We start from the raw sequence: 26,138 nt of genomic DNA on the forward strand, positions 1-26,138 counted from the left end.
AACAGAAATTTCAAGACATTAAGTGAATAAAATAGAGCGTACTTTTTTTCATGTCCATGCTGTTACCACCAATTTTTATTAATTACACCAACAGTATACTTGTAAAAAGTGCAATAACGTGCTGGAAACCAAATTCACAATAGAAAAACATAATCACTTCACCAGTAATTATTTCACAACAGCAATCAAAAACGAAGAAATTTGTCTATCCTGTTACTATGGTTGCTATGGTTACAGTAACAGGATAGACAATTGTAGACAAAAACGTCGTTAATTTTTTTATCTTAATATATAGGTGCAAAACGAATGAAATATTTCGTTGTTCGAACTCATCTTAAGGTTATAACGTCTTAATATTCCCAATTAAGCATTCGCAAGTGCAAAACTGTTATCGGTAACAGGATAGACAAAAAGGTAACAGGATAGACTTTTGTATAGTGATATATCAGAAACGTACGTTCCTGTTACCATCGAAATAAAGAGAAAAGTAAACTAACTTATGAGGGATTTACTTGATGTTGGGTTTATTTGAAAGGGTGAAAAAATGCCGAACAATATAAATTGCTATCTTAGACTTGCATTACTGGTGGTAATTTTTACAACCTTTGAAAACCAATTTTTAGAGGCATTTTTCAGTACAACCTGGAAAATTGGCAAATAATCTATTATATTACAGAATGAATATATATAGAAGTATTCTCTTTAAAACCATCTAATTGACTACGTAAAACAAGCTTAACATTTTATCTAAACCTTTTCTTAATAACCCAAAATTTCTTTTGAAAATGGTAACAGGATAGACAAAATAATGTATCACCGATCAAAAAATGTTTCATCATATTCTTGTATGACATCATTAAGATTGCATCTTTTAATATGTTGTTCTTAAAGTACTGTTTGTTTTGATTTGCTTATGTAGAGGGTTGTTTGAATAAGTAACTTTTAATAATTTTTTCAATTTCAAAATTCGACATTTTTTGAAAATGACCCATATGTCTCTGTTAATAGGCTTTTAACAAGTGTAGAAAAACACTTAGATTAATCAGAGACATATATACACATGTGTATATATGACATATATATATATGTCTCTGGATTAATATCATCTTTTATTAATCAATCATTTGAATTAAGGAAACATGTCCTTATAAATGAGTAATATGAACAATTTGAAGCTATAACATACAATATACTTATGTCAGTAGTCTATTCTTACAAATTAACCTATGATATATTGATATTTATAACTGCACATTTCATTGTTCAAAATGTGCCCAATGATATGCTATGTAGTATATATCGTTTAATTGCTGCATCATTACTATTTTTATACTAGTTGCCAATTATTGTAATTGAGTTTGTGCCAATAAAATAGTTGTATTTGAAAATATTTGTATTTGTTATTACCAGAGACATATAATACATTCAAGAGATTCTATTACTAAAATTTGAAAAATATTCATATTCAAATAGTGTGCGCTGTGCACTTTTTTATACTGGTTTCTAATAGTGTCATTATCTTTCCTTAACTCTTTCGACACCTGTAACATCGGAAAGGTTAACCATGGATGCGCATGCCTACAGGTGAGACAGGTAAATTAGCATTGTGGGCTATGACAAATAGCGGAAGTGTTTTCGAAAGTTGTTTTGAACTATGTAGGACCAGAAAAGACTAAAAAATAAGCAAGATGATAAAGAAAGAACGTGAAATAGACAAGGACACCGTGGTGGCCTACCACGCAAGGGTCCAAAATCAAATAAAAAATGAGCTGAATGGGCTCAACTTGGGCCCAGGTCGCTTTCCAATGTTCCTGGCCGCAATGTTTTATTTAGGTGGTTTAATATTGGGTGTGATCGGTGTTTTAGTGATCACCTTACGACATAGACACGTTTATCTCATTAGCTGGAATGACCAGTTCTTGGGGCCAGCATTTATTGTCTTTTTTCTGTTGTGTGTTGGAATGGGAACCTACATGGTTCTCGTAGCACTTAGGAGAACCAACAAATACAGGAGAGGACTTGTTGTAAGTTTACATAAACAAAAATCTTTCAAATATTTAAGTAACATTGCACATACGTGCTCAAGGATTGTACAATGTCCTTTCCTGTCAGGCCTCAAACGGTCATTCTCTGGTACTGTTTGCGTCAAATTGCTTAAAATTTTACTGTTTAATCAAAATATCCTTTTTGTGATTCTTTAGACATCATAAATAATTATTGTTAGCTTCATTTATGGAAAAGTTCAATAAAAATTGTAAAGCTTAAAAATAAAGAAAAATTGAAATAAATTTTAAAAAGCAACCTCAATCAGGCATGCGCCAGAAAGTAATCTTCAAAATGTTGATGGTTTTCTGTAACTAAAGAAGAAGAAATATTTAATTTGATGCGCCAAAATCAGTCAATTTTTTATTGTTTAAAAGAACGTACATGTTCATTTTATGGTCAAGCACAGTCGACGTCATTTTGCAAGATTTTTTATCGTAATTTGTCATGAAAGTACCACCATTACAATTAAGTCTACAAAATCCCTCATACATTAAATTTCTTCCAGACAATTATCTTCAAACTTTAACAACCAGCTCTTAGCCTCTATAGGTACAATGCATGGTCTGTTTCATTCCAAATGTATTGTGTTATTCCAGTGTTATTCCACAGATGTATATATGGGTTTATAAATCTATGGTTTTTGTAAGCCCTTTAAAACCAATAGTTGTTCCAGGATTTTATTAGATTTATTTCAAATATTTATTTCTGTTTTACATGTGTTATGTAAGGTTAAGTCTATGGAAATGCTGTGTGACTGTCCATAAGAAATAAATCATATTTTCTTTCTTCAGTTTCGACCTATAGGAGATTATGGAGTTGCTGTTACACATAAAAGCAGGCTTAATTATGAGCATGAAACAAAGTAAGTTTTCTTCATGCAAGTATGTATAAAAGGAGAAATAGTGGGTCAAGGTCACTGAGACAACAACCTATCAACACAATAAAATATTTGTAGATATTTAAATCTTATCAGAATTATTGAGTATTGTAATATGAGCATTTAATCACCACAAGTGGCATGTCAATTCACGTCTGCTGAAATCATTTAGAAAAAAAAGGCAAATAAAAGTATAATACTAAGGGGCAATAAAAAAAAAACAAAAAAAAACAACAACTAAAGATTGCGTAACACAAACCTGCTAATAACAGATTGAATTTGTAAGGATGTTTTTTGATATTGTTTCTTTGAATTATTTGTAATTTAAACATTCCAGAAAACTATTGTCTCGATTGTGTTTGCAGCAAATAAAGGGTAAACAACATTCATGTATGCAATGTATCCGTCACGGGCAATTGTATCTACATGTACTCTGCCATTCTTGCTATGTAATTACATGAATACAGAGTTATATATGGATAATGTTGTGCAAGGTTCAAAATAATGTTATAATTTGTAATTTTATTTTATTTTTCTCTCCAGAGAACAGTTGAAGTCTGGTACAACACCACATGACAGTTTCAAACCATTAGCTACTTATGTAAGTAAAGACCTCTGTAGTAACAGTGTTTTCTACCATTACTTAGGAGCAGGGTGTTAAAGAATACTTTAGATGAGGGAGAAACTCTACTATACATGAACAAAATTCAACAAATGTATACAGAAAATAAAAAACATCACATCCAATCAAATCAAGACCTGAAGCAGAAATTTCGAAATGATGACAAAAGCTGATGATAAATGTTACAATACCATAAAGTTATTTACAATTTAAAATTTTTAAAGAAAAGTAAATAGTGCATTGCATTTTTACATGTATATAAGAAAAAAACACAATTTCTTGACAGGGCTATTAAACGAAAGTGGCCTTTTTTTTCATGCTCAAATATGTAGGGTATAGTAGAACTGGTATAAATTTACAAGTTTGGGAATGTGAGAAACTGTTTTTACATTAAATGGAGAAAACGATTTACTTACATGTATATATCATTCACTGTGTAGCAACATGCTTTTTCAATGACCAAGTGGAATTTACGCATGCAAATACATTAAACTACATGTAATATATTTTGTTAACCATTAAAACACACCCTTGCTTTATCTTTCAACATACCAGTTTGTAAAAAGAACAAAACAAATAATGTTGATTTCACAATTAATCTCCTGTTATGGTCTTTTCAAGGATTTACCATGTAACTGTAATTGTAATTACTTATGTAAGCAGGAAATATGACTTAATTGTTGCATGATGTAAAAAATACTTCTAACAAGATAAATAATAATTTATTTGCATATTCATAAATATAAGAGGAAGTGGTATGAGTGCCATTGAGACAACTCTCTATCCAAGTCACAATTTGTAAAAGAAAACCATTATAGGTCAAAGTACGGCCTTCAACGCGGAATCTTAGCTCGCACCACAATGCACCAAACTGCAAGCTACAAAGGGCCCCAAAAATGACTTGCTTTATATACATGTAGTGTAAAGCCATACAAATGGGAAAACAGATGGTCTAATCTATATAAATAAAGAGAAACACTTAGTACTAGTGTATTTTTTACTCTCTTGTAGACTGCCAAAAATGATAAATATGGAAGACCTCTCAATGATGGTTACGACAATCGTGGATACAAAACTGATCCTCGGGGTCCACCTCCTCAATATTCAGAGAGACCAGATAGGAGAGGTCCACCCAGAAATAGGGAAGAGGATAGGTCTAGAGGAGATAAACCTAGAGGTCCACCTGGTGATAGATATAGAGAAGATAGAAATAGACCTTCGGGACCAGATGACAGGTACAACGTATTTGTTAGACAGAATATTCTTAGAAAACAATTATTTTTGAAGTATAGACTATAATAACTAAGATCTCTCTAACTTATGTTTTATGAACACATCTTGTACATTGAAAATACAATTCCAATTTTGGACTTTAAGGGACCAAAAAACACATCTTGTAGATACAATACATACATTGTAACGGTACTTTTTTCAATTTTGGACTTTAAGGAGCTCAAAAAGTTGTCTGATGATACATGTACCTTCTCCTTTCTAAGCACTTCCAGCTTTAATAATGAAATTCAAAATAGCACGATAATAACTACTGTAATCACTAGCTAGTCAACACTGAGGTTGTGAGTTCAAACACTGTCATGTGTGTGCAATCTCCAATCTTAAGGTGGTACCTAACACTTTAACTAAAATTAATTTGGCTCGTTTAATTTTCTTAAAATTTTGACAAAATATTTACTTTGACCCTTTTACAAAAATATAAAAATTTCAAAAAATTTGAACCAACCGTTTTATCAGAAAAATTACACTGGTTATATAGCAGTTTGACAAACTCTTATTTTGATCATTGAGAAGCTTAATATACCTTTAACAACACAACGTAATTAAAACGTTTAGCTGATTTTACAGAGTTATCTCCCTGTAGTGTTAGGTACCACCTTAATTGACTAGGATTGTCAGTTTTCCTTTTGATGGCTTTTGGTTTTCTCACAGCACTCCAGCTTCCTCCACCAATAAAAAATTTAGAAATAGAAGACATTTTCCTTCAATATATAATTTTGCAGTAACAATTATTTAAAAAAACAACAAAAAAAAACCATATAACAAGACAGGAAAAAATGAACCCTTAAATACCATTTGATAAATTAATAATTTACATCAGTATATAATAGATATGTATGAGTGCCAATGATTCAACTCTCCATCCAAGAATCTTTATTTATGTTAACAATGATAAGGTTCTAGTGCTTGATGGTTCAACCTCAAAATGTACAGCTGTCAGTAAAATGTGAAATATAAAATATTATTGTACAAAAAAAAAACTTCGAGGGGAGATATTTCTTTTCTTTTAAAAGAAAATGCATTAAATAAGAACAATACACTTAACCTATTATTTGATGCATTTTCTTTTACAAGAATACAATTATCTCCCCTTAAAGTTTTTGTTTTGTTTATAAAATAAACAATTAGACGTTACTATTTGAACTCTAACTTGGAACATCATATTGAAATCTCTAGAATAAATTGTCAAAATTATAACATATACTCAAGCTGTGAATGGATTCACTTGTTACAAAGAATTCATTTTGATTTTTTTTACAAATATTTTAGAGGCTGTTAGTATTTTTTTCATAATTTTTTTCTATTCAAATGTATTAACTCAATTCTTTTGGAAAATGTAACTCACAAAATGTATATAAATAGTGTCAAAAGACATCACCATTATTTGTTCAGACAATGTACTTATGTCTTGTTCTAAAATGCTGCTGTATTTAGCCAACAGATATAAAGTAAATTTTTGTAAATAACTATTTGAAATAGAAATAATTTATGGTAATCCCTGACAAATTTCAGACGCAGAGGCCCTCCTGGTGATAGATATGGAGATGACAGAGACAGAAGAGGTCCACCTCGAGGCCCTCCAAGAGGGCCAAGAGATCCCAATGATCCAGATAGAAGAGGACCTCCAAGAGACCCCAATGATCCAGATAGAAGAGGACCTCCAAGAGACCCCAGAGATCCAGATCGAAGAGGACCTCCAAGAGATCCAGAGAGGAGAGGGCCTCCTAGAGGACCCCCAAGAGATCCCAGGGATCCAGACAGGAGAAGGGATCCTAGGGATGGTGAAAGGAGACGTCAAGAAGATCGTAGGAGATATGATGATGATCGTGACCGGCGTAGACCTGAGAAAGTGGTTGAAGCTGGTGAACCTCTGATGTAAGTTTATATAAATCACAAACATTATACAGTACACACAAAGTGATACAGTTCAAGATTCATTCTGAAATATCTCTCAATTTTTGGTGGGTGAATTCAGTGAATACTGGTATCTTTGCAGTGATATACTCTAAAATGTCACAATGAATGCTGGTCACTTTGTGGGATTTACTCAGAAACATCTCACAATTATTGGTGGTGTTCTCAGTGGCGGATCCAGAAATTTTCATAAGTAGGGGCCCACTGACTGACCTAAGAGGGGGCCCGCTCCAGTCACGCATCAGTGATTCCCTATATTAGCAACCAAATTTTTTCCCAAAAAGGGGGGGGGGGGGGGGCGGGCCCCCTGCCCCCTAAATCTGCCTCTGGTTCTCACTGTAAGTGCTGGTCATTTTGTGTCATACACTGAAATATCTCACAATTTTTGGTGGTGAATTTTCACATTGAATGCTGGTCACTTTTTGTTATTCCCTATAAATACCTCACAGTCATTGGTGGTGAATTTTCATATTAAAATGTTTTATGTACATTTAAATTAGTATGTCGTTCATTATCACTGGACTAGTATATATTTGTTTAGGGGCCAGCCGAAGGACGCCTCCGGGTGCGGGAATTTCTCGCTACATTGAAGACCTGTTGGTGACCCTCTGCTGTTGTTTTTTAGTTGGTCAGGTTGTTGTCTCTTTGACACATTCCCCATTTCCATTCTCAATTTTATTTCAATTAAAATATGTTCTTTTGCTCACATATAGAGGTAGACACAAAAGAACATGATGTATGAATTGAAAGAACATTAATAAACAAATCAATATTACAAGATTGGTTTATTAAGTCACTGAAACACCTCATCTAAAATAAGTTTGGCTCATTTAATTTTTCATAAAATTTGACAAAACATTTACTGTGTCCCTTTGACAAAGATATAAAAATTTCAAAGAACTTGAACACAGTGACACACTTTATAGTGGGTTGACAAAAACCAGGGTTTATGAGTATTTCCCAGCCCAGTGGGAAATATTGGGAAAACTTGGGTTTTACCAGGTAAAACTGGGTAATATAAAATACTGGCCTGAATTTTAAAAAGGATTCAGTGATCAAACACAAATGCAATACATTTAAGATATATTTATAAAGAATGGTATTTTGATTTATAATGTAGGTTTACCTGTTTGAGAGTCTTTTAATACAAGTGTATACATTTGAGAAAGTATTAATCTAGCCTCTCTGAGTCTGATTTATACAGTTATCTCCTTGTAGTGATATGTACATGTACTAACTTAATATTAATAAAATGCTATATTTTGAGAAAGTATTGAACTAGCCTCTCTGAGCCTGATTTATACAGAGTTATCTCCCTGTAGTGTTACATACTAACTTAATGGTAATGGTATATTTCAGAGAAAAGCCTCCCTTGCCACAAGTAGGACCACGACCTCCAGTACCTCCAGCAGATTCTGTGGTGTTCAGTGACAGTGCCGATGTATCATCTGAGTCAATATTATAGTCAACACATAATTACATACTAAATAGATCTGCATTATTTTATTTCTTATTTTAGAACTGTTGATAAATTCTTAATGCTGTTATTAATAGTTTTGTAAAGCTTTTGAATTAATCACATTTAAGCAATTGTAAACACTCAAAAGAAACAGTGTTGTGAAATTTAAATATTTTTTTTATTTTTTTTTTTATTTTGATTTAGATTTATAATTATTTTTTTTAATTTAAGTTTTACCTGCTACTCAAAAGAATATAAGCTGTATGTTTACAATTGAAACTTTTGTAATCTAGTTTTATATATTATCATATAAAGATAAACATTCCTACAAACGCACAGGTTGTGATTTTTGTAATTTGTGCCATTCATTTTGTATATAGTCAAATCATTTTAATAATCAATTTCATGCATAAACTATGAGCGTTACCTAGTGTCAAATTTATAATAAGCATCAACAAACTTAGAATTTTACTTACAAATTCCCGACAAATATAATCACTGGATTTTCACATATACATGGTACATAATACATGTAATCAATAAAACATTTTGTATATAGTAAATCATTTAATAATCAATTCCATGATTAATTTCAGATATTTTTATGCCCCACCTACGATAGTAGAGGGGCATTATGTTTTCTGGTCTGTGCGTCCGTTCGTCCGTCCGTCCGTTCGTCCGTCTGTCCCGCTTCAGGTTAAAGTTTTTGGTCGAGGTAGTTTTTGATGAAGTTGAAGTCCAATCGACTTCAAACTTGGTACACATGTTCCCTATGATATGATCTTTCTAATTTTAATGCCAAATTAGAGATTTTACCCCAATTTCACGGTCCACTGAACATAGAAAATGATAGTGCGAGTGGGGCATTCGTGTACTGAGGACACATTCTTGTTTTAAAACATTTTAATTTGGTTATACAAGTTATTTTAGTGCAATTATCATTTAAAAAGGGGGGGGGGACTTTTTTTTTAGTTTTACAATTTTTTAACACCCTAGTGTATTACAAAACAAATTTAATTCAGAAATTTAAATAATATGTACAATTTCCTGACCATTGTAATCACTGAACTTGATATGGAGCAGTTATATGTATCAATAAAAAATATGAGATGTAAAATAGAAATTGAATTTATACTCTTAATAAATATGTTATGGAAATATTGTTTGTATTTCATTTCCATTATGAGAGAATATAGATTTTCAATCAATACTGTCGATTTTTACACCATTTAATTTGATTGGTTACATGATACTTATGAAGAGGGTTTTAGAAAAGACGAAAGCAACAGTTGTGATTAGTTGTTTCAGAATCTAATGCATTCTGGGTAGTATGTTCAAAAGCCTACACTGAAAATAACTGTTACAGTTTTATAATGACCACACCGATGGAATTCAATCAAAAGCGTTAATCTTATTTTCCTTTTGGCGTATTTACAATCGAATTAGATGCTGAAACTGCTTATTCAGATAACTTGAATTAAACAGTCCCTTTTGTCTTCTCCGGTATATTAATTGCTACATCCATTGTCTTGAATGTTTCCCAGTTGCATTCACTAAAAGATGTTATGTATAAATAGGAGATGTGGGATATAAATAAATGTGACAACAACCGAAAAACTCAAAAATGAGAAGTCTTTCAATTTTGGGTCTTTTGTAGTCTTCTTATCTACCAAATTCATTGCTGATTATTTCACAAGAAATCAAGAATTATCTACTAATAAGCTTCAATCAATGAATTGTGATCATCGTGATAACTTAAAGTATCTTATATAGATATAGGAAGATGTGGTATGAATGACAATGAGATAACTCTCTATCCAAGTAACAATTTATAAGTTACCATTATAGGTCAAGGTACGGCTTTCAACACAGAGCCTTGGCTCACACCAGTGAGCAAACTATAAAGTATCCAAAAAAATTAGTAGTGTAAAACCATTCAAACTAGAAAACCAACGGTCTAATCTAAATATATGTTATCACATTTTCTGTTCTCTATTTAATCTTTTTGATTTTCATGACATCATGTAAAGGTTTTGATACCTTTTCTCTAAAAGTGGTGGAGCAGTTTAACAAGTCAAACTACTGAAATACTGTGATTGTGAGTTGGATCTAACACATGTGCTCAACTCATTCTTAATTGATTAGGATTGTCAGTTTCCCTACCAAAGGTTAGTGGTTCTCTCTGGGCACTCCACCAATAAAACCTGACAGCCACAATATAGCACAAAAGTGCTGAAAGTGGTATTAAACACAAATTAATCCATCTTCAGCTAAATCATCTACAACCAAACTGACTTGAAACTAAAATATCAATGAAACTGCAATCCAATGACCAAACAAGAGTGCACAGGGCCACAGGCACATTTGTTTTATAGCTAACTGCAGTATGGGCTTTGCTCATTGTTGAAGGCTGTACAGTGACCTATAGTTGTTAATTTCTGTGTCATTTGGTCTCTTTAAAGAGTTGTCTCATTTGCAATCATACCGCATCTGCTTTTTTATTAAGAATGTACAGGCCCAGATGTCTTAATAATTGTGATTAAATTATGTGTCCAAAGATTTAAAGATCAAGATTTGACTATTTAACATTTCCAAGATCCTTTAAAATGAAGTCAAGGTCATATGAGCTCTACCAGACAGACATGTACACCTAACAATTCCATTCACAAAATATAGAGTTGACTTCCTGCTAATGGTATCTGAAAAACCAACATTACCACAAAAAAAATAATTGCCGAATGAACCTTGAAAAAAATAAGTTCAAGGTCAGATGAACCCTGTCAGGCCGACATATACCTATTATGCTATACACCAAATATACATGGCTTTTTACTTGTATATCTGAATACCTCAAAAAACTTATTGTTGGTGGATGAGGCATGTAAATTTAAGTCGAGGCCAAACAGACATGTACCTCTTACAATCATCCCATACACCAAATATAGCTGACCTACTGCTTACAGTTTCTGAAAAAAATCCTGTTCACATAAACTTAACATAGACCAATGAACCATCAAAATGAAGTTAAGGAGAAGTGAATTCTGTATCAGATAATGAATATATGCTGGTTTAGAAACTTTGTTATATATTGAATCATAAAAGAAATATAAAGTATCTAGGTCTTTACCTTCTGAATCTTAAATCTCTATGCAAATTGATTTCACCACCGTTTCTATAAGATTTTCATTCTATGACATAGGTTGAAGCAAAACTACAACAAATCAGGCATCAAGATTTATCTGGTTTTTTTTTTTGAGATGTGAGATACATTAATATAATCAAAGTGCTTGTAAGCACTGAAGTGTAAAGATTGCATTAATTTATCAGTGGAAAGTAAAACCAATTATTGCATTGTGAGTAAAAGCATTGGTTGTAGTTGATTTAACTACAATTCTGAGCCATGGGAGATAACTCCAATTTTTAAGATACTTTAACAATGACATTATTTACATTTTTAGAATAGATATTAGATTCCTGCAGCACCTTGCAAAATTTATGTAATTTCTTGAAAAGTGTAACAGTTTTGTGATATGAATATCTAAGCATATATTACACTGGTAAATTTCTGAAAATGTTCATGGATAGGATGTATAGAATGTTAGGATCAATGCACTATATAATATTTCAAAATGGTAGTGGCAAGCCTTGGAAAATGTTTAAAAATATCAAGTCAGTAACATGCAATCTTTACCCAAAAATAGGAAGATGTGATATGATTGCTAATGAGACAACTCTCCACCAGAGATGAAATGACATATTAGTTAACAACTAAAGGTCACTGTACAGCCTACAGCAATGAGAAAATCCCTTATGCTGTTTGACAATATTTAAGAAAGTTGCAAGAGTAAATACAATTTTTTTTGTCTGTAGCTGCAGCATCAAATATTGTCAATATATTTATGTCTAATAAGATGATAAAAAAGACAATAAGGCATAACATTTATTTATAACAATCTATATTGCACAAAATATAAACTAACAAAAATATAAACTGGTTAAGTCTTTGTTTTAATTAGGAGATAGCATTGACTTTCTGCTGCAGTTTTCTTTATGAACATTTTAATAAATATCTGCTATTAAAATCAGACAAATTCTTTAAGCTAGAAAAGTATGTTAATGATGTATGGCTGTTTATCTTCCAGTGGATAATTAAATGCATATTCAGTGGATAATTAAATGCATATTCAGAATTAGAACATGTAAATGTACTATGAATATTAACCTTGCTGAGATTGAACAAGACCTACACACAGAGGTAGTTCACAGGAGGACATTTCACTCTACACAGACTCATTATTTTGACTCTGAGCCGACCAGTCTTTATTCTTACTTCCTAAAGCTGTATGCTTATCAGATAAGCAGGAAATACTTATATTATTTTAAAAGGTCTTTTGTTTGACCAAAGCAGGGTTCAAACTCATGACCCTCAGCACTTCCGGGAAGTTTTTTCACTCCTACCTAGGAGTTTACTCCCATATAAAGAAAAAGAAGAAGACCACATATTTTTAACAGAGAGGTAGCATGTTAGTGTTGAGCTTTAGATGTAGTAAGGATGTGATTCCTGTAGGATACACTAAGTCCTGATGTCCAGAATTGGAGTAGTGGCTTATCTTCTGCTTTTGCTTCAACAACATGTAACAAATTCTGTGTGTCAACTTCTGAGATACTCCCTCCTGCCTTTGTGAATTTGTATAAAACTTTCACTTTGCTGAAAAAAAAATGAATTTATTATTTTTTTAATAACATTTTGCAGTTTTGATGATATATTGTACTCTACTCATTAATTTCCTAAAATAATTCAACTTAAAGAGGCTCAAGGGTACAAAAATTTCAGCAAAATTTCAAACATTTTTTTTTTACAATTTTATTTATTACTTTATTCGTTGTTACTATATCATATGGTACAAAAATCAACCAAAAAAAAATAAATTTGTTTTGGCCCCAGATTACTTTTAAAATCTATATATCATTGAAAAAGCTCAAATTATCTCCCTTTGGTGCAAAAATGCAATCTTTAGGCATTAAAATTGAAATATCTTTCTAAACTCATCTGTGATCTTTATTTCTTATTATTTTTTTTCAAATAAGCTGTACGTACTAAACCTAAACGATTGTAAAACTTAAGCAATTTCTGTAATTTAGTTATTTTTTTATTTAAGGAATGACTGTAATATTTTTTCTGTCTATAAAGAAATAACATAAAAAATTGGTGCACACTAAATAATGTGCGTAGCCGGTTATTTAACAGTGTGCACCACATTTTTTATGTTATTTCGAATAGACACAGAAAAAATATTAATTATTTCTTATAATTTAATTCTAGATTCCATTTTAAACCGTAGAAAACCATGAAAAAACGTTGATGACATCATGGTCACATGACTAAATTATGTCTATGAGCTGATAACAAAATAACGTCAGCCAATCAGAAAATGCGTTACATCCAAAATTAAATTATTTCAATATTAACTCTATTTCTTCTATTAGTTCAAAAAAAAAAAGTACCTTTACAAAAATGTATGCTTCTTTTGAAGGCAGATTGTGAGCTTAAATGAATGGTGACCCCATTTTTTTATTTTCTTTTTCTATTTATGCATTATTGATAAAGTTCTTTTATAGAAAAATATAACGAAATCCTATATTAAAAAAAAATTTGATTTATACCCGCGAGCCCCCTTAAAGAGATTAATAGCTTTTTCCCGTTATATAGAAATTATATGATTTTTATAGTTCGTTCTTTTGATATACTGTTATACCACTGTCCCAGGTTAGGGGGAGGGTTGGGATCCCACTAACATGTTTAACCCCGCCACATTATTTATGTATGCTTCAGAACTTCATCTGCATTTAGCTCCAATCGACTGAATGGCTTACTGCTTTATGCAACATAAATCTTATCCAATCTACAATAGATATAGATAAGAAGATGTGGTATGAGTGCCAATGAGATAACTCTCCATCCAAGTCATAATTTGTAAAAGTAAATCAATATAGGTCAAAGTATGGGCTTCAACAGGGAGCCTTGGCTCACACAAAACAGCAAGCTATAAAGGGCCCCAAAAATGACAACACTTATGAACCACATTAACAAATGACAACACTTATGAACCACATTAACAAATGACAACACTTATGAACCACATTAACAAATGACAACACTTATGAACCACATTAACAAATGACAACACTTGTGAACCACATTAACAAATGACAACACTTATGAACCACATTAACAAATGACAACTACTGAACATCAAGTTTCTGACTAATGACAGGTGCAAACAAATGCAGCGGGTTTAAACATTATATAGCTACCAACCTTCACCCTTACTGAAAACAATAGTGTAACACCACAATGTAGAAAGACACACTAAACTGTCTATAGAATATCAATTGAAATGGCTTAACTCATTCAAAAGGCATAGTAATACAAGTAAACATACACTGAACAAATAAATTCAATATATGACACAAAGTAAATACATTTATTTTTTAACAGAAAATTTCCTACTTCCATATGAATGGAGCATTTTTTTTCAACAATTTTTCACTGATTCTGATTCTTTGTAGGGATCAATGTATAATATGAGTGTCTGATAAAACAAGTGAGCTGCACAGTAAATATACTTCAGAAGCTTATTACATGTATCAAAAGGTGGATGTCACCAAGACATTTATACCTTCTTATTACATAGTATTTCTTAAATTTTCTTTCAATCAACAGACACACAGAGTTAATATAGATATAGAAATACTGTCATCCTTGGACCTCTTCCATTATGGCAGTAAAATCCTTGATACTGTTGGGTGTTCGTTTGGCTGGAGTTATGATTGTATCAATTATCAATTGGCAGTCAGAATTTTGAATGTTAAAATTGATGCTAGGTTTAGGAACTGCTCCACCCTCTCAGCAAGATAAAGAATCTTTGCAATAACTCTCAGGGATACATTGGAGTTCTGTTGCAAGGCAAAATTTCAACAAATACTGTGGATTCATTTATTTTCATGAGTACCCGAAAAAAAAACTTGCATGTTCGTAAATATTTAATTTTATGGTTTTGCAGAGGTCATCATACAAACTTTAAGAACATTTATTATTCGCTGAACATGTAATTTTGTGGGTCACCTGTATCCAAGAAATTCACAAAAAAAATGGTATCCAAAGAATAATAATGAATCCACAGTATGTCAAAAATTTATATATCGTACAATTTTTCATACAAAACATTCTGAGCCTAATTGAATAGTTTCTATCTCTTACTTCATCCATTCTTCTTTGAGACAGATCAAACATTGCTCCATCACTCCATTAGAGAATTTTTCATTCTTTAGAGCATGTTCTATTTTTTGTAAGACAGTTGGTGCTAAAAATAGAGAATCTTTTATAAACAATGAAAACTTGCGTTATTTCTAAATATTATTTACATTTCTATCTTTGTCAATAAATCATGATAATTGCAAAGTTTAAAGATGAAATTTTACCATAATTTCATACTACACCAAAAAATTATGAAGTGTGTAAATTTTACTAGCTCATTCTGAGAAAACATAATAATATAACTTTTGGTTATTTGTGTGGTTAGGTTGCTGTCTATTGAAGGATTCCCTACATTTCTTTTTTTAAATATACAATAGTAGAATGATGAAAAATTTTCCAATGACCAAACGTCATAACTACTAAATATATTAACAGCATACAATTAAATAAATGGACAGGTATGGTATTATATAAGAAACTATGTGGAATCAGAATATCAGCAACATAGGATATGTCACCATGTTAATTTCAGCTAAACTGTAAATGGGTGTGTATTTTTCATATTAGTGTAGTGATTCTTTGACCATTAAAAAATACAAATTCAAATCAGCAGTACTCGGGAAAAAGAACAATATATATTTGATTTTGTAAGAAACTAGATGCCTGATTTTTTTCTTTTAGTTTTTCTTGGCTTGGAACTACTACGCTTGTCAGTAGCTGTGAGTACACTCAGATCTGTTCATCTATTTTGTTGTTAGGAATGTAAACATTTCTAGTCTAGATTGTGTTTTTGCAGTGACGGATCCAGAGGGGGGGTTCTGGGGGTTGGAACCCCCCCTTTTTTTTGGCCGATCAATGCATTTGAATGGGAGCATATAGTTGGAACCCCCCTTTACTCTGGGTTAGGAACCCCCCTTTTTAAAATGGCTGGATCCGCGCCTGTTTTGTTTGATGTTTTTCTGCATTGTATTGATCTGACAAGTTAAGCCCTTTTCAACTGAATTTTATGTTTGTTCTTATGTTGTGCTTTAACACTAATGTCAAAAGTTAAGGGTGGGTTGAGCTCTCACAAACATGTCTAACCACATTGTGCATGTGTCAGCCCAAAGTCATGAGCCTGTAGTTCAGTGGTTGTAGTCATTTCATGTTTTTGTTAAGTTTTGTTATAAATTAGGTCATTATTTTTTCTCAATCAAATTGTTTTGTTATAAAAAGGGTAGTCATTTTTCTCAGTTGCATTGTTTCATATTTTTCATTTTAAGGCCTTTTATAGCAGACTATATGGTAAGGGTTTTTGTCATTGTTTAAAGTAGTATGGTTGCCTTTAATCACTTAAATCCACTTCATTTGTACTATCAAATTGTCATGTCCCTTGTTAAATATGTACCTTTCTCCAGTAACCTTGTAGGACTTGCCATGCTGTATTCAAATTTATCAAAATCATTATCATTTAAAGGCTTGTCATTTTCATCTTTCAAGTGCATTTCTACTAATAACACAAACATTTCTGAGGTCAATATGTGACTAGGTAGAGAACTATCAGCTGTCAGTCCCAGGAAGTTACATCGGAATGACTCCTGGTAATCAGTACTGTGAAGAATTGGTCGACAGCAACCCTTAGGTACTAGAATCTGAAAATATTGAATTGAAAAACATATTATTTTATTGATTTTGTATTTATATTGTATCATAGATCAAATTTCTTTGTTTAGTGTATGCCCACTTTTATAATATGTCTTTTGATTAAGTAAAGCCATTTCAATTGATATTTTACTGGTGTCTTTCTATGTTGTGATGTTGCACTATTGTTTCAGGTAAGGGTGAAGGTTTGGTACCATTAAAAACTTTTTGCAATTGTTTGCTCCTGTCCTAAGTCAGGAAATTGCCAGGAATCTGATGTTCAGTAGTTGTTGTTTGTTGATGTGGTTCATAAGTGTTTCTTGTTTTCTATATAGATTAGACTGTTGGTTTTCCCTTTTGAAAGGTTTTAGTAGTAAATTTTTGGTGCCCCTTTATAGCTTGCTGTTCGGTGTGAGCCAAGGCTCCCTGTTGAAGACAATATTTTGACCTATAATGGTTTACTTTTATAAACTGTGACTTGGATGGAGAGTTGTCTCATTGGCACTCATACCACATCTTCTAATATCTATAAATAATTTTTGTTTATTTTTTTCTTGCTACAATTTTTTCTTGTCTATCATTTAGTATTTATAAATATTGGTAACTTCATACACAATTTGGAAATTTATTTAGAAATGCCAGGTGAAACGCAGTTTACAAAAATGCTGAATCACTATTTCAAAACAAGAATGTGTCCATAGTACACGGATGCCCCACTCGCACTATCATTTTCTATGTTCAGTGGACCGTGAAATTGGGTTTAAAATTATAATTTGGAATTATAGTTAGAAAAAGATCATATCATAGGGAACATGTGTACTAAGTTTCAAGTTGATGTAACTTTAACTTCATCAAAAACTACCTTGACCAAAAACTTTAACCTGAACTTCACACTATCATTTTCTATGTTCAGTGGACCATGAAATTTGGGTCAAAACTATAATTTGGCATTAAAATTAGAAAGATCATATCATAGGGAACGTGTGTACTAAGTTTGAAGTTGATTGGACTTCAACTTCATCAAAAACTACCATGACCAAAAACTTTAACCTGAAACTCCCATTTTCATTTTCTATGTTCAGTGGACCGTGAAATTGGTGACAAAAGTGTAATTGGCCTTTAAAATTAGAAAGATCATATCATAAGCAACAAGTGTACTAAGTTTCAAGTTGATTGGACTTCAGCTTCATCAAAAACTACCTTGACCAAAATCTTTAACCTGAAACTCCCACTTTCATTTTCTATATTCAGTGGACCGTGAAATTGGGGCAAAACTATAATTTGGCATTAAAATTAGAAAGATCATATCATAGGGAACGTGTGTACTAAGTTTGAAGTTGATTGGACTTCAACTTCATCAAAAACTACCATGACCAAAAACTTTAACCTGAAACTCCCATTTTCATTTTCTATGTTCAGTGGACCGTGAAATTGGTGACAAAAGTGTAATTGGCCTTTAAAATTAGAAAGATCATATCATAAGCAACAAGTGTACTAAGTTTCAAGTTGATTGGACTTCAGCTTCATCAAAAACTACCTTGACCAAAATCTTTAACCTGAAACTCCCACTTTCATTTTCTATATTCAGTGGACCGTGAAATTGGGGCAAAAGTCTAATTTGGCTTTTAAATTAAAAAGATCATATCATAAGCAACAAGTGTACTAAGTTTCAAGTTGATTGGACTTCAGCTTCATCAAAAACTACCTTGACCAAAAACTTTAACCTGAAGTCGGACGAACTAACGGACGGACGAACGAACGAACGGAGCCACAGACCAGAAAACATAATGCCCCTCTACTATCGTAGGTGGGGCATAAAAAGCCACAAACATTTGAAAGTTGATCTTTGCACATGTTTCAATGTGATGTTGATTTGAACCTGATTTTAAACCTGTTTTTTATGTATACACTTACCATTAAAGCATGAAGAATCAACTTGATGGTTTCTTTGTATGAACCACGTAGGATAACTTGGTTGCCGATGACAACATGGTGGGTCAGAAGATGAAAGTTACCTTCACCCAGTACCTGTAAAAATATATTAATTCTGGAATTAGAATTATATAAAAAATAGATTTCTTTCATGTTAAAGACTTTTGCATCTAGAGTATATCATTTTTAGACAGGTACCTAGTCTGTGGTAGAACATTCTGGTATAAGGTCAAGTTAGAGCAACTAAAAGAGAAAAAATCAATGGTGATTTTGAGCGTAAAAAGTTAACTTTTTTCAAATGATTTGTTGTGTATAGAAAACATAAAACAGTAAAACCAAAATTGAAATGGTGTTTTAAAAGTTGATTTTACTTTTTTCAGTTGCTCTTAGTACTAGAATTAAAAAAAAGGTATTTTTTTCCTTTGATAGATTGTTATTCATATGCATCATAAAAATTTACATCTACTAGCCCTACATATATAGATATTGTTTGAATTCTAATTTTATATGAGATGGAATTGTTGCTTTTCCATTTAAAATGATTTTCAATGTATAAGTATATCTGATCATATCTCAAATTTATTTCCATGCCAAAATTAATCACAAACCCTTACCCAAAGACTTTCCTAATTAAGATTAAGATTAAGGTTCATTATTAAACATTTCACCTATTTAACGGATTAAAAGTACCATAATATTGAGTAAGGTCTACAAATTGTGTTTTTACCTTTAAGATATACAAACCTTTAGCAATAGTCTTAAGTTATGTATACTATCCAGCTCAGATGGTGGAGTGTCGATATCAGCAATCTCCTTTTCCTCTGCTGACGGAGTTGTGTCCCCATCACTAACTTCATTAGCTGGCTTGGTAAATAATTTTATGAAACCCTCTTCTGTCTCTAAAAGATAAAAAAAAACACTTTTATTGATAATTTTTAAACACAAGAAGAATAAAAGAGGTAAAACAGTTAAAATGTCAACAGATGAGGAAAACTTGAAACTCAAAAAGAAGCAGATTTAGGAGGGAGGAGGGAAGGGGGGGGGGGGGGGTGTTTTGGTTGGTGACATATGGAATCACTGAAGCATGACGGGAGCGGGGCCCCCTCTTAGGCAGTTAGTGAAGCCCACTTATGAAAAAATTTCTGGATCAGCCACTGCTCAATGAACTATATTGCATTTATCAGTTCATTTGTCTTGTTTTTTATTACTTCTTAAGGGGGACCACACATGTGCAAGTGTGTGTACATGCATTTTTTCAATTTCATAACTTTAAGTGTCAAAGCACTATTTTAAGGAACAATTATTCTATAGCACTTGTGTATATGGGAGACATATGTCTTCACTACAATTCTTCATTTTAGAATCTAAATTAAAGGATCAATCACAAGTTTGCTTTTGAATGCCGAATTAACAGAATACCTTCTTGTTTCTCCATGTCGATGATAGAATCTTCTGTTGGTGGTCCTTCAAGCAATGTCTCTGTGATTCTGTTACTACATGCTTTTAATATCCAAACAAATGCCACATGTAAAATTTTGAAAATATTTTTATCTTTAGTCAGTTCCGTTATTGACCTAGCAGGGTTATTACCTCCCCTTTGCTGGAGAAAATTCCCTGCCATACTGGACTTTAATCGAACCGCACGTTGTGGACATTTCGATTGTTCCGATTCATAAACTTTTCCTGCTTTTCCTTGCAAATGTTCTATCAAAAGTTTTAAATGTGGAACAAGAAACGGCCAGGAATTAAGTAAATAAATTTTATCCATCATCATAACAATAATACTATATTTCCGTTGGAAACCACGAGCAAGATTGTCCTTCAACTGAAAAGTATAACTGAGAACGTGTCCTTGTTGATCATTACCAAAGAAAATAGCTCCTTCGTTACCAGGACATACCTTAAATGGAAAGGAAAAAAATATCAATCATATTAAAATTGAATGAACAAGAATGTGTCCTCAGTACACGAATGCCCCACTCGCACTATCATTTTCTATGTTCATTGGACCGTGAAATTGGAGTAAAATCTCTAATTTGGCATTAAAATTAGAAAGATCATATCACAGGGAACATGTGTACCAAGTTTGAGGTCGATTGGACTTCAACTTCATCAAAAACTACCTTGACCAAAAACTTTAACCTGAGGCGGGACAGACGGACGGACGAACGAACGGACGGACGGACGAACGAACGAACGAACGGACGAACGGACGCACAGACCAGAAAACATAATGCCCCTCTACTATCGTAGGTGGGGCATAAAAATATAATACATTGCAATTTTTCATTCTTGAAGAATGAAACCATTTAGAGTTTGCAAAACTTTATTTTTTCATTGATATGATAAAAAATATAATATCTTAGATATTTATTGATGATTCGATCAAGAATAATTTTAGTATTAGTCTTTTTAATTATTGGCATATTTGTTCATTATGTACATGTAGCATATTTTATCACATTTAAATTTCGGTCTGTTTCAGGGGGAGATAACAATCTTTTTAATAAATTTTGGCCAATAATGTCATCTTCACAGACTTTTATCAATCTTAGTGTATTGTACTTAGTAAAATACTTCATATTCAATATCAAAACAGAAGAATTAAGTTGTTCCTCATTGGCGGACCCAGGGGGGTTCGAGGGGTTGGAACCCCCCCTTTTTTTTTGCCGATCAATGCATTTGAATGGGGACATATAGTTGGAACCCCCCTTTATCCTGGGTTGCGGACCCCCCCCCCCCTTTAAAATGGCTGGATCCACCCCTGTTCCTTATACACTAAGGATAATTGTACATACAATTGTCTGGAAGTTAATCATGCATTTCTTATATGCTTCTGTAGTTATGTAAAGGAAATAACACAACAATTTTAATATGTACTTGCCATCTATACATGAAGTCACAAATGTCACTTATTTTAATTCTCCACAAAAAGCAATTAAGGATCATTAAGGTGGTACATAATACTACAGGGAAATAACTCTGTAAAAATCAGCTGACTGTTTTAATCACATTTTATTGTTATATTAAGGAAATATAAAACTTTTCAATGATCAACATTATTGTTTGTCAAATTACTATGTAATTAGGCCACAGACCACAATTAAATTCCTCTATTAGTTCTTAATAATGTTTTGTTTCATTAAAAACAATGCACCAAATCTTTTTGTCAAATATTTTGTGTGTTTTAAGTACAGTACTAGACTACTAGTCCAGTATCTTACAAATTTAGCCAATACACATTCATACCCCTATGAACATGTAGTGAGATGTTCTGACAACTGTAAATATCACCTTTTTGCACCTGGCCTAATCACTCTTTCCATATCAAAATCAGTTAAAATACAACATCCAAAAATGTATTTCACCTCTCGGCTGTCATTTCCACCCATAAAAAAACTAAGAAATGAGTGAAGAAGGGAAAGAAAAAAATTAAGAAAAAATACACTCTAATTAAAGGAACTTTATTCATAATTAGATTGGACAACGAAAAGCTGCGTCATTGATTGTGGTCTTGAGCCTGTAATCAAAGAAATTTTTCTGAAAATTGGTTGGTTCAAATTTTTTGAAATGTAAACAAGCCAAATTAATATAAGTCAAGGTGTTTGGTACATGTACCACCTTAAAAACAGGTAAATTTCCATTGATTTTTTGGATAGGAAACATACATCTGGAGAGCAATCGTCTACAAATAAGATCTTTTAACAAAATGTTTGTTATAACATTTTACATGTTTGACTTGGAATATTTTGTTTGTTGACATCTGCCCTAAATTTAACAGGCCTTAATTTGTTGTTTTAGCTAGTTAAGAATGAAAAACATAACCCAACAAACAAAAGTTATTTCAATTTTTCTCACAAGTCTTATGATGATCTTAATTCTTTTAATCTTGAAACATTGAACTCAATAATTGAAGCTATATATATATGACCCATACACTTTTTTCCTTTAACTTCAAGTTAAAGATAAAATTGTGAAAATATCCTTTCTCATTAATTACATGTTAGGGAAATTTCAGTATTAAGGACAACAAAAAACAAAAATAAAACCTTTCAAACAGATTTTCCTCTAGAATTCATGAAATTTAATATGAGAAAATAAATCACTCTCTGGACCTGGTTACCCAAATCACAATTCATTTAAAAACTGCTGAGCAAATGCCTCCTTAATTTTAGTTATGGTAGAGTTCCCTTAAATGGATAATATTTGTATCAATTAGAAAAAACAACTCTCACCTCACCACTAAGACTCCTCAAGCATGCATTTCTCACAAGGCTGTAAATTTCAGGCTGTGTTGGGTTAGGGTATTTACTGCTAATATAACTGATTGGAGCATCATTATCATGGCTAACAAATCCAGTTTTTACTGAGTAACAACCCTAGAAACATAAGAGAATTTCAAAAGAATGAATAATAGAAAGGAATCTAATGTTTTAGAAGAGACTAAGTATGACAAAAACTCTCAAAAATGTTTAATGCAAAAATTATTACTCTATGGTACAAGTTTTGTTCATTGTTGATGGCCATATGGTGACCTACCGGTATATATATATAGTTGTTAAAACATCCTTATCCTTTGATTATGTTTGGAAGCTGTCTCATTAACAACCACACCATGTACATCTCCTTATTATTCTCATTTTAAAGGGATAATTTAATTCAAACAAAGATGTGCACATGTCTTTTACTTGGTATTTGATTATTTAACTGTTTTTGATTTTAAATATAAAAAAAGATGTGATATTATTGCCAATGAGACAACTCACAACAAGAGACTTAAAACTTATTATCACTTTTTAAATGTTTTCATGAATCTGTTGTTTTAAGAAATGTTTTTCTACAAATTAATACATCTTCAAACTTGCAACAGAATTTCCCTGTTTTTCATATATATAAAACAACAACTTCAAAAGTATCTGTTAATTAATTTACAACTTTTCAACTTTTGTGAAAATTAAAAATATTTACCTCACATGTATGTTCAGACTTAGACGATACCGGTGAATCCCCAGATGGTGATCTCACTCGATTGGATAATAACGCTGCAGCCTCCTCATGTGATAATTCTGTCTGCTCCTTTGGATGTGTAGGCTGTGTACAAAACATAACTTGTGGACCATGTCCCTCACAGAAGTGACAAAGTGCTATTATAGCATTCATAATAGTTTAACAAATCTTTCAGTTCTGAAGTAGATCTACAAAAGAGCATAAGTATTTACTTTTAAAATAAGTCAATTTAAATGTTTAAAACTTAAAGGATACATTTATGCTTTTTCAAATACTACTTTATTGACAATAACAATCATGTAAACTGCAACTTATTTCACTTTCTTTGGTCTTGACTCTTGAGAACCCAAATCTTAATGGAAAAAAAAATAAATGAAAAAAGACAGCAAAGTTGTTGTGTCCATGAGCAATACTTTAGATCACATGCATGACATGGTTACAATTTTATCTTCTCTTCATCAATTTTAAATATGAAAAAAAAAAAAAAAAAACAATCTGTGACAAACATTGAACTTTATATATATAGTGATTTCTGTAACAGACTATTCATACAGTCTAAAATTAGCAAGGTTTCCTCAAGTCTCCATCTGACATAATTCATCACAGAAAACAAATAATTTTATTCTTCCATTGCTCTATACATTCAGAAATGATTTATTTAATTTATTTGGGACATACATGTATTTCAATGATTTTTTTAAGAAGTATTCAATTGAAATTTCCCTAAACTAGTCAAATCTGTTAATATTTCATTCTACTATTAAATGAATTCAAAATCGTTAACTTTTTTGTTTTCAGACTTTTTTTAAATTCCTGCATTTGCGCAGAAATCTCCGTCCTTTTTTCGGTCTCTTTGTCAGGAGACTTTGAGCAAAATATATATATTTATCAGTCTAGTAAAACATAAGAAGGAATACAATACCAATATCATTTTTAATAATTCTTTGATATGAAAAATCATTACCTGATGATAGCGTTTCTTTGTTTACATTGAATATGACGTCATGACATACATAACATGACAACTAAAACCCCTAACAACAGAACCAAAATCCAAAATGTTACAGCATTTCAGTGTCATTTTTAACCATTTTGAAGTAAAAAAATGTTTCAAAAAAACAAAAAACAAAAATCATACAGACTTCGTCCCCTTTTACAGGTAATGCCTGACTCATATTCCAGTAACAAATAATTATGAAATTTTGTATCTAAATAAAAACTAAAAATTAATTAAGGTTCATGTGGACCCTAAGGCTAAAATGGCCATATTTTCACCTCAAAATTTACCCTGAGTACAGACAAATCTGCGCATCTGTAAAATATTTCAGGCATGGCATGCCCTAGATAAATAAATTTCAAATATTTTTTATGTTTAAGAAAAATAAAAACTTACCAGGATTTTGCCGTGCACTTTTTTTCATTCCTCCAGAAGGTGCCAAAATAAACTAAGTTGGGAAACAGGTTTGAGAACTTCCCCACAGGTAATAATTGAAGTGAGCTGTATTGCTTGACATGGACATGAGATGGACAATAGATACTTGACAATAATTGGATATTTAAACTGTGTACCTGAGTGGACCATATCAAGGTAAACTCAACTGTTTGTTAATTTTATCATCTTCTGCAGGGACGAAAAAAAGTGTACGGCAAAATCCAGTTAAGTTATGAATTTTCTAAATCATACATTGCATTTGAATTCTATTTATCTAGGGCATGCTATGCCTTAAAACTTTTCCAGATGCACAGGTTTGCCTGTACTCAGAGTAAATTTTGAGGTGAAAATACGGCCATTTTAGCCATAGGGTCCACATGAACCTTAACCAAATCACTGAATGAAAGAAAGTTCATACCAAATGAGTACAAAATATGTACTGATAGTCAATAGCCACCTAGGAATACATCTTACATTATAGTGGGAAAGCCCTTTTTAATGCAAATGCATATTAAGCTCTAATAAACAAAACATATTGCCAATGTAAACATACCAATATCTTGTTTTCATTTAACTTCTACTTTCACTTTGTTCACCATATTGGAATCATGTGACAATGAGTAAATAATTTTGACAAAAGAATGTTCATTGGCGTTCATTTAAACAATTGTCCAATCA

General features: G+C 31.9%; 2 protein-coding genes across 4 annotated transcripts; one reads left to right on the forward strand and one right to left on the reverse strand.

The window, feature by feature from the left end:
- The first annotated feature begins 1,590 nt into the window (after positions 1–1,590).
- Positions 1,591–9,369, forward strand: LOC139488584 (proline-rich protein HaeIII subfamily 1-like). Of its 2 annotated transcripts, XM_071274306.1 has the most exons (7): positions 1,591–2,024; positions 2,838–2,908; positions 3,467–3,524; positions 4,557–4,780; positions 6,351–6,460; positions 6,497–6,713; positions 8,112–9,369. In XM_071274306.1, exons 1-7 carry the CDS (start codon positions 1,689–1,691, stop codon positions 8,215–8,217), a joined length of 1,122 nt encoding a protein of 373 aa, XP_071130407.1. In that variant the 5' UTR covers positions 1,591–1,688; the 3' UTR covers positions 8,218–9,369. The 2 variants fall into 2 exon arrangements, with proteins under 2 accessions (XP_071130407.1, XP_071130406.1); XM_071274305.1 differs by having other exon boundaries at positions 1,592–2,024; positions 6,351–6,713.
- Positions 9,370–12,138: 2,769 nt separating this feature from the next.
- Positions 12,139–26,125, reverse strand: LOC139489764 (folliculin-like). 2 transcript variants are annotated; one of them, XM_071276574.1, is made up of 9 exons: positions 26,014–26,125; positions 23,990–24,216; positions 23,257–23,400; positions 20,441–20,921; positions 19,766–19,920; positions 19,004–19,117; positions 16,857–17,100; positions 15,473–15,575; positions 12,139–12,919 (listed from the first exon to the last, which is right to left on the reverse strand). In XM_071276574.1, exons 2-9 carry the CDS (start codon positions 24,179–24,181, stop codon positions 12,736–12,738), a joined length of 1,617 nt encoding a protein of 538 aa, XP_071132675.1. In that variant the 5' UTR covers positions 24,182–24,216; positions 26,014–26,125; the 3' UTR covers positions 12,139–12,735. The 2 variants fall into 2 exon arrangements, with proteins under 2 accessions (XP_071132675.1, XP_071132676.1); XM_071276575.1 differs by having other exon boundaries at positions 23,990–24,380; positions 26,014–26,082.
- Positions 26,126–26,138: the final 13 nt, after the last annotated feature.

The sequence above is a fragment of the Mytilus edulis genome, chromosome 9, assembly GCF_963676685.1.
Source record: "Mytilus edulis chromosome 9, xbMytEdul2.2, whole genome shotgun sequence".
In the NCBI taxonomy this organism is placed as follows: domain Eukaryota; kingdom Metazoa; phylum Mollusca; class Bivalvia; order Mytilida; family Mytilidae; genus Mytilus; species Mytilus edulis.

What these genes read in the sequence shown, in the direction of transcription:
- LOC139489764 (XM_071276574.1), bottom strand. Translation starts at nt 24,181, where the DNA reads ATGAATGCTATAATAGCACTTTGTCACTTCTGTGAGGGACATGGTCCA. An exon ending in TGAGGAGTCTTAGTGGTGAG is followed by an intron (nt 20,922 to 23,256) that starts GTGAGAGTTGTT and finishes TTTCCATTTAAG; the next exon opens with GTATGTCCTGGTAACGAAGG. An exon ending in CGACATGGAGAAACAAGAAG is followed by an intron (nt 19,921 to 20,440) that starts GTATTCTGTTAA and finishes TTTATCTTTTAG; the next exon opens with AGACAGAAGAGGGTTTCATA.
- LOC139488584 (XM_071274305.1), top strand. Translation starts at nt 1,689, where the DNA reads ATGATAAAGAAAGAACGTGAAATAGACAAGGACACCGTGGTGGCCTAC. An exon ending in AATTATGAGCATGAAACAAA is followed by an intron (nt 2,909 to 3,466) that starts GTAAGTTTTCTT and finishes TTTTCTCTCCAG; the next exon opens with AGAACAGTTGAAGTCTGGTA. An exon ending in GAAGCTGGTGAACCTCTGAT is followed by an intron (nt 6,714 to 8,111) that starts GTAAGTTTATAT and finishes GGTATATTTCAG; the next exon opens with AGAAAAGCCTCCCTTGCCAC.